The sequence below is a fragment of the Trypanosoma brucei genome, chromosome 8 (assembly GCF_000002445.2).
Source record: "Trypanosoma brucei brucei TREU927 chromosome 8, complete sequence".
Lineage (NCBI taxonomy): Eukaryota > Euglenozoa > Kinetoplastea > Trypanosomatida > Trypanosomatidae > Trypanosoma > Trypanosoma brucei.
Window position 1 is genome coordinate 316,797 of NC_007281.1, and position 12,650 is coordinate 329,446.

The window sequence follows — 12,650 nt, forward strand, 5'->3', positions numbered from 1 at the left end:
GTCGGCTTACTCACCAATAACGAACAAGAGATAGTTTGAAATGAAATGGACAGTGACCACAGATGAATCTTAACCATCAACTTTGTCATCCACTTTACCTACAGACCGATTGGAACTATGAATTGTGACGCATCACGGAATCATAGTTTGGAGGTGCCGGTTGTGGTAACGGTGGAGGTATTGAGTGGTGACTACCGCTGCTTTTGGGATGTCTTCCCCCTCCTCCTCCTCCTGATCTCACTGGTTGGCTGCGAGAATGTTGGGGCACCATCACCGTACCTCCTGGAAGGCCCTGAGGGATTGGAACAGAGTGAGGCGCAGGCCCCACCTGAGCAATGGATGGTGAAGGAATAATACTAAGGCCACCAACACGGCTCTGGTCCAGTTTGGCGCAAAACGTACGAGGGTCATTCGAAAACTCAGGAGGGCATAACGACAAGGGAATACACAAATACGTCTCACTCGCGGATGCTGCTGGTGCGTCTCTGCTGGGTGCTGGAGCTGCTAACTCAAATGTAGTTGCCTGAATCTGAGGAGGTTGTACAAATGCCTCGGACGGCAATGGCGGGAGACGCGAAGCAACCGCTCCAAAAGCGGGAAGGCGTGAACCTTCCACGTGGCGGTCGTAAAGACGCGGGCGACGGACACCGTCACGTGGATCACCAGTGGACAAAGAGGAGTTTCTCGAAGAAACAGAAGATGAATCAGAAAGCGAGCGCTCGCGGCGACGGCCGGGGATGGAAGAGCCACCACCTGGGACCCTTCTGACTCTGTCTGTCCTAACATTTGCCAACGCCGGCTCTACAGTGAGTTTAACACCCTTCAGATAGTGAGGCTCTGGCCGTTGGACACCGGTCGGTGGTGAGTTGAATACCACCCATCCGAAACCGCGAGAGTTTCCACTGGGATCTCGCTTTAGAATGAAGGTCATCACATCACCAAAGTTAGAGAAGTATTCCTCCACATCCTGAGGGGTTATTTGTCTGTGAAGTCCACCAATGAAAAAACGAGTACATTTTTCGGCGCTGATGGCCTCCTCCTCGAGTGGAACAGTTGGATCACCCGTGCTCATCCTCTTCTGCGTCTTCTGGCTACAAATAAATGGGAAGATCTGTTACTTGCTTCCTCCTCACTAGCGATCCGTTCCGTGTGCTTTGTTCTACTCACCTGAACACTACCACTTCAGCAACTGGTATGTTGTTATAGTGTGTGTGACGCGGCTCTCGAGGGATATTTAGGGCGAATCGCTGGCGACTTGCGGGAGTTCTCTCACTTTCCGTGTCCTATATTTTATATTTAGCTTTTTGTCGTTGAAGTTGTTGTTGCACACGAACACAACCGTGAGGAAACCGACAGCACCTTAAAAACACCCAACCTGAGGTTTTTTTTTCGTTGTATTTCCTGCGTGATGCCGGTAAGTTTGTTCTGACCTTCTCCAATGCGCAATGCTTTTTCTTCCTTGAAGTTACGTAGCCAACACGTAAAGATATTTTTCTTGACTTCAATCGCGTCCTCACTTCCTTCGTTGTTTCTTTTGCTTGAAACTGCCGCAATGGGTGAAAATAGAAGAGAATTTGCGTTGTGTGTCAGTGAGTTCCTCCAAAAGCAGTTTGGCGATTACTGCACTGTTGTAAAGATGTAAAAGAGGGCTTGACGACAAAGAAGACAGTCACAAAAACACGACTGTTCACCTAAAACAATATTAAAATAGATAAATAAAAACATATGTGAATATATGTACGTGTACGAAAGGGGGATGTTAGAGAGAAGGGGGCTCCTCAGCCGACTGCCCATTAGGTTTCAACAGCAACTTCACATAATAAAACGGGAAATGAGTGACAAGATTTTTTTTAAATGAAAAAAAGTCAAATACAGAAGAAGTCAAAATAAAAGGCATAGCTTGCGGAACCTCCAAAAGCACACCGTTGTGCCTGCCACAATAAGCGATAAGGGACAAAAAAAAACATGTACGCAAGTTGCACCAAGACAACACACCACAGACTCCAAACACTGAAGCTGAAGCGTGCTCGAAATGGCTCTGTTAGCGTACATAAAGGCAGTATGGCAGGCATCGCTGCCCGTCCTGAGAGACACTTCCGCACGGCTACAGCGGGCCTTGTCTGTTACTGATTACGCTCACTTTTTCCCCCTCTATGAAAGTGCTCTGTTACTTTTTTTTTTCTTCCTCCCACACACATTCTCTCCCTCCTGGCGGGTGGATCACCCACTTTTCAGCCCAAGTCACCTCGAACCCCGAAAGCCGCCCTGCGAGGAAACAGGGGAAAAGGTTTGAAAATGGCGGAGGTGTCGAGATAAACTGGGGCGCAACACCTCTGCCCAGTGAAGTCGTACGACTACATGGGAGACGGAACGGGAGGGAGGCCAAGCAAGAAGAATAATCCGCCAACGGTAACCCTGTCTGTGGTTCGAGGGTGCGCAGCAGCAGAAAAAGAATAAATCAACCAATCGATACAACCATGAGAGAAGCAAATGGATAACTCACACACCAAAAAGAAAACAATAGACGCCGTCCTACCGTCTCCCACGGTTTGGTTGCTGTGAGTTAACACACGACCGTATCTTCTCATCTTCCTCCATCATCTCTAAAGCTATAGCACGCCCAGCGCTTACGTCACCGCTGGTAAAACTGAAAGCAGTGCCACTGCCGAACTGGACCTTAGCCTCTGAAAAACTACCACAATCACTTCCCTCTGCATCTGCCTCCTCCTCAAAACTGTGGTCGCACTTCCCATTCGAGGCACCACCAGCGTAACTACTGCCATTGGGTTGAATGTCCCTCACTCCCGTGTGGAATCGCTTCATAGCAATAGGATGACAAAACAAAACACCCATCGCAGATGAATTTAAGTGGTGTTCTCGCGCCCTTTCACTCGCTCGTTTCTTTAGGGGTCGTCGCTCACACACGTATCGGCGTGCCCACATTTCGTCTGTCTCATCATTACTGTCCTCCGGATTAGACACCACAGGTGACACGGTTAGGCTGCGGCATGGGCCCCATCCCACATCCAAGAAAAAATCTTCCTCCATTGCATCTATCTTTAGTCGGCCACAACATTCAGCAGGAGTTTCATCCGCAGCACCCGAGAAATCAGCATCGTTGGAAATCATGGGAGAACCCGCTGTGAAATTCTTTGAAGCGGCAGTAACTACTCTTGTTGGTGACGCTATCTGTTGCCCCACCCAACTGATTCTATCTTTAATCGTATCAAAAGCTGGAGACCGGCATGACATCGACCAGGAAGGCCGTTTCATCGCACTTTCACCCTGCAACTGTCGTTGCCTCATATAAATCACGAGACAATACTACACAAGAAAACGCAAGATTGGTGACAGCACCTTTCCGCTACGTCAGCAATCCCCCTCCTGCACCACGCGAGCCCTCAGCAGGTCGTTTAGAACCCCTCAGAAGAGATAGCCACAAGGTACTGAAAAATGGGTGAAGGGCTCACCCACAACAGTCAAAGAGAGAAGAAAAGGGAAAATATGTGCAACAAGGGTGCTGACGCCTCATTTCAAAAAATGAAGGGAAACCAAAGAAAATAGTGCTGCTAATAAAGAAAAAGTGTAGAATGGAGGAGAAAGCGGGAAACCCCTTGGCTTGAATGCATTGCCACTTGTACAAACCGTTGCGGTCGATCATTTAGATGAAAGTTCGGTTACCTAAGTGCACCGCACATTTATTCCGGTTATTGGAACAGACGACAGGAAAATAGAAAAAAAATGGTCTGAGAAGAATGATGCAGTAATGGCAAGGAGGTTGGTATGAAAAGCACTGCCGCGGCGCGAAAACAAAAAAAATTGAAGTAATTTAAAAACAGAAAAGGCAAAAGAAGTAACTTCCCATCACAACAACGCGATTACCATGATGCTGCTCTCAGCAACTAAAAAGAGAGAGTGTGTGAGTAACGGACGCCACCTCATAAATGCAACATTCAGACACCATCTATATGTGATTCTTCCTGGATACGGGCCTCCATTGCACCCGCAGCGACACACTTCACTTGCTTCTATTGGATGTCACATACACACAAACAAGTTGTTACAACACCCGGTTCTCAGCTTGTCCGCCGTCGTGTATACCATTAAGAATGGTCCTTATGGCCCGAACAGCATTGAGCTCGTCACTTACAACACTCTGGGGATTCACAGCAGCTCCCTCCGCGAGGCTCTGATTAGCATCACTCCACGCGCGGCCTCTCTGCATATTAGTCAGCTGCCGCAGTTGTTCCTCCCTCCGGCTCGGCTCAAAGAAGACAACCCCTGGCGGATGGTGCGCCCGGACGACTAGCCGCCCTTTTTCCTCAGGGATGAAGGGCCAGCCCCTTGCTATCGTATTGTTCTCAATACGCTGGCGTCGTGCTCGCTCCAGAGCACGCAGCTCCCGTTCCTTGGAAGTGGTGACAACGTTGTAATCGGTGCCGCTTTGGCCGCCGAAACCCCTCGCAAGCGAGTACCGCTGAGCATCAAGACGCTCGGCAGCGGCGGCCTCGCGACTGGACTGAATTCGGTCGTTCATTTCTTGGCGCAGTCGCTGCAACTCCGCAAGACGTTCGTGCCGCGCGAAACTCTCCGCCATCTTCCACCCATCGTCATGCATCCAATCACGATACCGCCTGTACGCCAGAAGGAAAAGTACACATATGCCGAGGTAAGCTACAATGGCACGAAGAAGAATGGAACTCATCGGCATGTTCCATGCCCGTCGTACCTGGGCGTGCATCGAAAAGGGGTTCGAGGTCGAGAAGGGATTATCTGTGAAGCTACGGTCACTTTGCTTGTACGTATAGAAGCCTCGCCGGGGGTTAGCGGTCTGCTTGAAATAGTCTGCGTTCGAAGCGCCGCGATAGTCGTAACTGGTGCCTGCATCGTGCGAACCCTGCGCGGCGTACCGACCAGAGGTATCGTAAGAAGGAGTTCCATTACCACTGCTACCTGCGCGGCTACTGTAGTGGTAACTACCGCCTCGATAAGTCGCTTGCTGAGCCTTGAATTGCTCCCGCTCTAGCTTGGAAAGATCCTTTAACCGATTATATGCCACGGTTATGCGGCTCATTGCGGCCGCATCACCACCGGCGTCAGGGTGGTGCTTCTGGACGAGGCCACGGTAAATCTTCTTCAAATGTTTTGGGTCACTATCCACATCAACCCCTAGCACGGAGCATGCATCCCTCACTTCGTCATATGTCGGGGCACGTTGCCCAGCCGATGCAAAACGACGCGCGGTCACCTGCGGCCATGCAGGCGGCAGAGTTGCGAAGCGAATGCCGGTTCGAGCCGTCAAGCCTGAGCGGAGGAGCGCGGCAGAAGTCATTAGTGGCGTGCTGCGAGCATATGCACGTGGACGTGACACTAAAGTCTCAACATATCCAAATGGCGACTCGGTGTCGCTTCGACTGCGCTGTGGAGAGCACGAAGGCCTCCTCCACAAGATATGCGCTACCCTCCGACACATAGTTACATGACTCATAAGAAAATGTGGCGAATAGACGCCAGCCCACTTGCCATAACTCATTTTCGTTGCGTTTCTTCTAACAGCTCCCACTATCCTCAATTCCTTTTCCTTTTTCTCTTTTTCCTCCTTTTCCCACGTCTCTTTCTCCCTACTCTTGCTCTCAACCCTTACTTGCAACTCGATAATCGTGGCGTATCTTCCTACACCGAATCACTGTACCTGTCGCACACGATGGAAAACAGAGGAAGGAGGGGGGAAATGGAAAATGAGGATAATAGCAACAATAACAACGGTGATAATGATACAAGTGCTACACAGCACTCTTCACTGTAGTTTACACCTTGCACCACACACGAATATATCCAACTGTGCCAGGACTCCTGGGAAGAAAGGGAGTTGGTAGTGAAGAGTAACTTCAAATCCCCTTCCGTAACCGGAAAGGTTACGAAAAAGGAATAAAACAAATGGATTAAAAGGAAGCAAGCAACATATAACCAACCATGAATAAATATGATGAATGCCCACACTCCGAGCCGTTCCCCCCACCACACCGGGTATGTGCCACTACCTCACTTGTCCCCATTTCCGACACAACTCCTAGTGAGTCTGCGGAAACAATAAAATAAAAAGCGGCCAAACACCCCGCTTTACGGGTCGATATGCTTCGGATAATGCACACCGCACTGCGCACATGATATTGTTCACGGTGAGGTAACCAAAAACCGGGAAAATATAGTGGAAATAAAAAGAGGCTAAAAGTGAGGAATGGACGAAAAAGGGATCAAAAATGGAGGGTAGGCGCTTAACCGCCCGTCAGATCCGTCAGCAACAGCGATACTTCAAATACAGATAATTAAAAAAACATACCGCCTCTGAGACTAACATTTAAAAATAAAAACAGAACTACAACTGCACGCGTTTTTTTTCCTTTTTTTTCTTGAAAGGAGAGTGATAGAAGAATGGAAGGGGGGAAACCACTCATAAGACCGTTGTGAACGCAGCCCGTGTCGGCCGGTTCACGCTTGGATGGAAAAGATAATGCATATATATATATATATATATATCATATGCCCGCAGTGTGTCGAAGGGCTTTCACTCTCAACCAAGAGAAGTGGGGGGGGGAAAAGGAAAAAAGAAAAAAACTTATGGCTTCAAATAACAGAAGGTCATGCCCCGAATATAGGATGAAGCAGTGTCTCATCACCCATCCCGTTTGCTTCACTCGTCTATGATCGTCTTTCCATCTTTGACCTCATTCCACCGGTGCAGCTTCATCCTGCTCGTCAAAACGCAGTTCCTCCAGCGAAGTCATGCCTTTGCTATCGTATGTACACTTCCACACGGTACGATACGGTACATCCAACCACATGCAACTCTCTGCAGAAATACTCCCAAAGTACGTCAGTAGGGCGCGTAGCACAGCACGGTGCGCAACAATAACAACAACGCGGTCTGTGTTCTCAAGTTCCATGATGACGGGCTCAAGGCGTTGTACAAGGTCCTTGTAGCTTTCACCCTTGGGATAACGAAAGCTAAATTTGTTGCAATTGCGGAGCTCCTGCATCAGTGGGCACTGCTCACGAAGTTCCGCGTGCGTCAAATTCTCGCAGACACCGGCATACAATTCGTTCAGGCTGTGGCACCGTGTTGTCTTAATCCCAAGCAACTGCTCACACTTCTCTACGGTTTGAATTGCGCGATATAGTTGACTCGTCCATATCACGACACGTTGCGGGCTGTCGGGAAACCCGTAAGCACTATGAGTATCGGTGCTTGCACACGTTCCACTCCCTTCCCGCACCCGACCATCTCCATCACCAGCCGTATGCGCAGTTTCGCAAACGCAGGAATCTGTATCATTCCTCTCTTGCTCCACGTACTGCGTCAAGGAAGCAACAAACTCAAGCAACTCAATAGTATCCTGCTCTCCCTCTGGAGAAAGCGGCGAGTCGCCACCGATTCGATCCTCGCAATGGTAAACAGACATACCATTACGAACAAAGTAAATAGGGTGTTGAACCTTCAGTTGAGTGACGTTCATAACAAACGAAACAATGCGACTAGCGATGTATCCCATCACACCACACACCTCCACTTCGTGGAAGTTATTTACCCTCACGTACCGCTTGGTGCCCCTCTGCTTAGCAACCTTCTCCTCCAACATGGTGCAAGCACTATTGTCGCCAGTTTTCGAGTTCGACTGGTTCGCACAGCATGAGGCAGCGCCGACAGACGTGTACACACTCTTCAGGTAATCCACACGCCGCTCAAAATCTCTTTTTGCATCGTTCAGTTTTACACTTGAGTGATATTCCATTACATCCCTCACCTTAAATTCATCAAATGTTTTGTTAAATTTGTTGCTTCGCACCACCTCTACGAAGAACGTCTGTGTACAAAGTGGGGAAAATAGACCTTCGGCTTCGTCACGCAACTCTTCCGTAGGGAAGTCATCATTGAGCACAAGCACTTCACCGCCTTCGGCGTAGAAGTTCTGGGCGTCATGAGCATACTGCTGCAGAACGCAACGGTAGAGCCTCCGCTCAACGCTGTTCGAATCACTTACAAGCGCATGGAAGTGCTCCGCCCGAACGTAAACCGGGTCCTTTTCCTTCAGCCTGCTCCGTTCAGACCGTGATTCATCTCCTTGCCCGTTATAGTAATTCATCAGCAACCGTCGCCAAGCAACCTGAACGTTTAGAACCTTTGCACGGTGACCATGCCACCCCAGTAGTCGGCAAACCTTGTGCGCAAGAAACGTTTTACCGCGTGCTGGTAAACCCACCATGATGACACACAACGTAGTCGTATAGGAATGTGTCTTATCATCAAAGTGTACTGGGCCTTGGTAAGATAACGGTCCGGTATAGTTGTCCAGTGGTGGGGAAGCGCTAACAGCGGGTGAGTAAAGAGGGGTGGAGCTGACCTGTGATGCACCTGCAACATGTGAGCCCTCTCCGACACACAAATCAACGTCGTTTTGAAAGTCCACCGCGGGAGAATTAAGGGAAGCAATAGACTTGGAGACCGTGTCCGCATCCCCACGATCCACCCCCGGTTCTTCACCGTTTTGTTCACCGGAGACCCCGACCACAGTGTGGGCGGACGTTTTAGCTATTTCTGCCCTCCTCTGCAGGTTAATCTTTCGCCATTTCCACTTGTGAAAGGGGCGAATAGGGCCGTGAAGCAATTTTTTCACAACCAACATGCGCTGTGACGCATCCAACGGACACGAGGCATCGACCTCACTGCAACAACCTCCGCGACTATATCTGTTACCCTTGTTCATGGCATTGCGCTCACTCAACTCCATCAGCACCTCGGCCTCAGAAGTTGTCTGGGGCTTAGGAGCCTCCGTCATATGCCAATTAAATCCGACTATAACCGACTTTTGGCACCGCAGCAGTAGCTGCACCCCGCCTACAGCCTCTGCTTCGTTGTTGTTGTTGTTTTCACCCTCCCCCACACTCTCTCTTTTGCTTCAAAAAGAGAAACGTCTATTTTGCCAACTGTTTTTCCTTTTCGTTGCGCCGAGACCTTGTGGTGTATCTGCCTTGTCCTGCGGGGACACCAATGATACAATAATCCCGAAAGAAAAGTGGACCTGAGTGTCGCGCGAAAAGATAAATCTCGTACGTATGTAAGATATGATTATTTATGCGTATGTATGTATACCGGAAAGAATAGTTACGGAAGCAAACCTGTACTCCTGGAGGCCAACGGACTAATGGGTCCTCCTTTCCTTCGTTGCGCTTCTGCTGTCCTTACTGCAAATGCTACCGGTAGATTTCCCTTGTCTTCTCTTCTCCCTTGAGGTATCCGTCTTTCCCACACTTTCTTAATCTTTGAATATATTTCTGACTGACCCTCGTCACTAAAACTGCTTTGTTCTTTGATGATATACTCCCTTGTATTATAGTGATAATGATTATCACGCTCTCACTGCTTCCTTATGAGCACTCACGAGTAAAGCAAAACAACAGTAATAATAAATGATCACATCTGAGATTGTGAAACGCGTCAGAGGACGGTTTAAACTCCTTTCCAGCGGAAGTAGCGACAACGGTAGCAGCGCCACTAAATTTCGCATTTGTAATTGGGTCACTGTTCAGGTAAAAAGGTGACCACAAAAAAACGAGTGCATACATATATGCATATGTATACATGTATATTAAAGCGGTAACAAATAACGGATAAAACGCCCCGTAGGGGCCACATCAACGAGCGATAAGGAAAAAAAAAAGACTCAAACACAATCCATGCATATATATATATATACATGTGTATCTGTATATGTGCGTGTGCGCGCGCACTCATATGCGGTGCAACATTATCGATATAAGTTGAACGAGGACAGAGGGTTACACACTGATGTCCCTTCAACCACTCGTACCGCCATCCCACCATTTCCGATGTCTATTACGACCAACACTGCCGGGCGATTATAACCATGGGTAGGTGTCAGTAAGCGTACCCAACAGGTTACAGAAAAGAGGGGGGGAAATCTCGACGCAATGATTCCCACTCGGAGGTGAACCAGGGGTTAATGAATACACGACAGACCCAACAGCAAAATAGCGCACTTAAAACCACAGACCTTCACCTCAATTCACGTTTGGAAAAAGACTCAGAATTGGTGTAGAGGCCCCGCGCGGCGTAGTGTTTCTTCACTGCCACAAAAATCATACAAATAAGCAAAAAGACGGTGACGGCAAAAACACCAGCGACTATATGGCGGCCAAACGCCGCACTGACAATCTGCGCCCGCTCTGCCCGCTGCCTGGTCCTCGCCCATTCGTCAGCATTGGCACCAAACAACCCCGATGGTGCACGAGACCCAAAACTGCCAGCACAACAGTCCCTAAATCGACCACCAGCCAGGTGACCTGTACGCCTGTACTCGCGGAGTATTTCAGCAGCGGAGACTCGTGCGTCCGTTGCCGCGCCACCTAAAACATAAAACAAAAAGGACCGCCTTTGATTTCTTGGTGGGTGGTTGTCCACCTTCCACGGTGGGGCCTCGTTCCTCATCTCACGCCGACGCTGCTCAAATTTGTTGAACTCAAATGTAGCTCTGCTCCCTTCGCCCTTTCGGCCAGCCACACCTTCGTATACTCTCCGCCCTCGCTCTGTTTCCTCTTCCTGCTGTACTCTTTGCTTTAAAAGGGCATGTCGTTCCGCCTCAGTGAATCGGCGCAGCAACTTATACGCCTCTACCCCGCGGCGCATTTTGTCCTCGGCAACTGACGACTCCTCGGTGCCACCTTGCAAGACATCAGGATGGTTACTCTTAGCCAATGATTGAAAGCGATCCCTTACCTCGGCGTCACTGGCACTATCGGAGAGTGAAAGGACTCGTAGCGCCTGTCTAATTTCCTCTACCAAATGAGCGGTCGATGTTGAGAGAAAACGACGTTGGAAGACATACCAGCGAGCAGCAACATCGCTTATGAGAGCCCTGCGGAGGCCCTCTGTCCGCATACTCACAAGGTTCTCTCCTTCCCCCTCCCTCCCTCCGTTTACCCACGCCGCCGCTAGAACACTTCAACGTCTTCCTTCGTAATTAATCTCCACTTGCTACCGCTACGGTGAGGCAGCTACGCGTGATGGTAACAAAACAGGCAGGTAGAAGAGGTAGAAAGAACTGCTGAATAACAAAAGACCTCGTTGACGGAATGCCCATTCACACCTAACATGTGTGAAGGAGAGGATGGAGACCAACAAAGCATCACTGTCAGATAGGGGTAGACAAGCTCTGGTTTGGCCGAGGAAAGAGAAAAGAAAGAAGGGTGTGTGTAAGCACTCATTTGCAATTATGTCTGCCTCTCACTATATATTTAAAAAAAACGAAAATAAACGAACAAAGGACGTTAATAGGGAAGTTGGGCTTCCACTGCTGCAGCGGAAGCGACCAACCGTTAGCACACATACATACACATCTACATCGATAAATAAATATATATGTTTATATGCGGAGTCACACAGATTTATCGATTTGCAGAAATCGGAGAAACATCCGACCACCGCGCACAACGCTTGTACCGTTGGGATTCGCCTCACAAAAATGCAAATGAGGGGCATAAGTGCCTAAAACTGCGGGTTCATCCTGAAAAGACCCCGACTGCATAAACTGACTACACCCATATATCCTTGATGCAAAGAAATCAAATAAAAACAAACTAGGGTTGCACAGCCTTTCCCACAGGTACACACAAGTATGCGTGTTCCACTGATGCAAGCGTGTAAGCCCTTCCCCCTTTGCGAAGCGACTCAGTGAAACCGAGTTCCACAATAACAATGTTCTCTCGTGCACGGTGGACGCTTTTTGCGACGGCTACCGCATGACCCCTGAGCTCCTGCGCCACCCTCACCATCACCGCAGGCTTCACCATTTTGCTTCGCCTCATTGTTGTTTGCACAACCGTGGCAGCTGTCATCCTGATCACTACAACTACTACTAGTGCTGTCATCATCACTGCTGCTCTCACCAAAGAGTTTCTTTTTGTGGAAAATGCAGCAACTCTTACTTACGCGTTGGTTTTGGTTATCCTTTACGTTAGCCTCCCAAGAGATGTGTCGGTCCCGGGAAGCCGATGAGGGGGCGGGACGCAAATGAAGTGTCACCTCTCGGCGCGGAATAAAAGCAACTTGCGTCTGTTGTATTCCTTCCGCCTGGTGGGTGCCCAATTGCTGAGACGAAGACATGACAAAAGAGCACCTTCCCTTTTTTCTTTCCTTTTTTTCCTTAATTTTCACCTTTTTGTATTCTTGCTTTGCTTAGATCGTAACTGTATTGCTAGTAACTGGGGCGAATATTGAGTACTGTGGGGTAAAATTAACTGAGATAAAATAAAAGGCGCTCTTTGTTCCTCTTTTCCACACACCAGTGTTATCACCACTATCGCCGCTAGTGGCACTGTTTCTACTCGAAATATGTATAGGACAACTGCTTTTTAGTGTTTACTTGACTGATTATTTTTTTTTCCCCCTTCGGTGAGCCCGATGTGTTTAGTGAAGTAATGAATTAAGATTTAGAGAAGAATTTTAAAAAAAGAAAAATAAAGAGGAAATGGAAAGGGAAGGAAAGCTAAGAATCAATAACGTTTAGAGTCGTATGAAGCACAGGGAGCGATCCAGCGAGTAAAATACGAACACTGAACAGTGTACGAGAAAGGGA

At 48.7% G+C, this 12,650-nt stretch overlaps 6 protein-coding genes across 6 annotated transcripts, besides 5 other annotated features; all 6 read right to left on the reverse strand.

The window, feature by feature from the left end:
• Window positions 1-2,086: part of a sequence feature (This entire sequence corresponds to a 36,265 bp segment of BAC clone RPCI93-25L8.) that runs on past the window's edge.
• Window positions 1-2,086: part of a sequence feature (sequence corresponds to BAC RPCI93-25L8) that runs on past the window's edge.
• On the reverse strand, window positions 116-1,072 carry Tb927.8.990 (RNA-binding protein, putative; the record flags this gene model as incomplete). Its single annotated transcript, XM_841843.1, has 1 exon — window positions 116-1,072. The coding sequence occupies one exon, from the start codon at window positions 1,070-1,072 to the stop codon at window positions 116-118; it is 957 nt and encodes a 318-aa protein (XP_846936.1).
• Window positions 2,087-12,650: part of a sequence feature (sequence corresponds to BAC RPCI93-29O4) that runs on past the window's edge.
• On the reverse strand, window positions 2,533-3,306 carry Tb927.8.1000 (hypothetical protein, conserved; the record flags this gene model as incomplete). Its single annotated transcript, XM_841844.1, has 1 exon — window positions 2,533-3,306. The coding sequence occupies one exon, from the start codon at window positions 3,304-3,306 to the stop codon at window positions 2,533-2,535; it is 774 nt and encodes a 257-aa protein (XP_846937.1).
• Tb927.8.1010 (chaperone protein DNAJ, putative) lies at window positions 4,061-5,533 on the reverse strand (the record flags this gene model as incomplete). The annotated part of the gene is made up of 1 exon (XM_841845.1): window positions 4,061-5,533. The coding sequence occupies one exon, from the start codon at window positions 5,531-5,533 to the stop codon at window positions 4,061-4,063; it is 1,473 nt and encodes a 490-aa protein (XP_846938.1).
• Window positions 6,516-6,537: a microsatellite.
• On the reverse strand, window positions 6,726-8,834 carry Tb927.8.1020 (6-phosphofructo-2-kinase/fructose-2,6-biphosphatase, putative; the record flags this gene model as incomplete). Its single annotated transcript, XM_841846.1, has 1 exon — window positions 6,726-8,834. One exon carries the CDS (start codon window positions 8,832-8,834, stop codon window positions 6,726-6,728), a length of 2,109 nt encoding a protein of 702 aa, XP_846939.1.
• Window positions 9,737-9,776: a microsatellite.
• Tb927.8.1030 (chaperone protein DNAJ, putative) lies at window positions 10,073-10,954 on the reverse strand (the record flags this gene model as incomplete). Its single annotated transcript, XM_841847.1, has 1 exon — window positions 10,073-10,954. One exon carries the CDS (start codon window positions 10,952-10,954, stop codon window positions 10,073-10,075), a length of 882 nt encoding a protein of 293 aa, XP_846940.1.
• Window positions 11,744-12,178, reverse strand: Tb927.8.1040 (hypothetical protein, conserved; the record flags this gene model as incomplete). The annotated part of the gene is made up of 1 exon (XM_841848.1): window positions 11,744-12,178. The coding sequence occupies one exon, from the start codon at window positions 12,176-12,178 to the stop codon at window positions 11,744-11,746; it is 435 nt and encodes a 144-aa protein (XP_846941.1).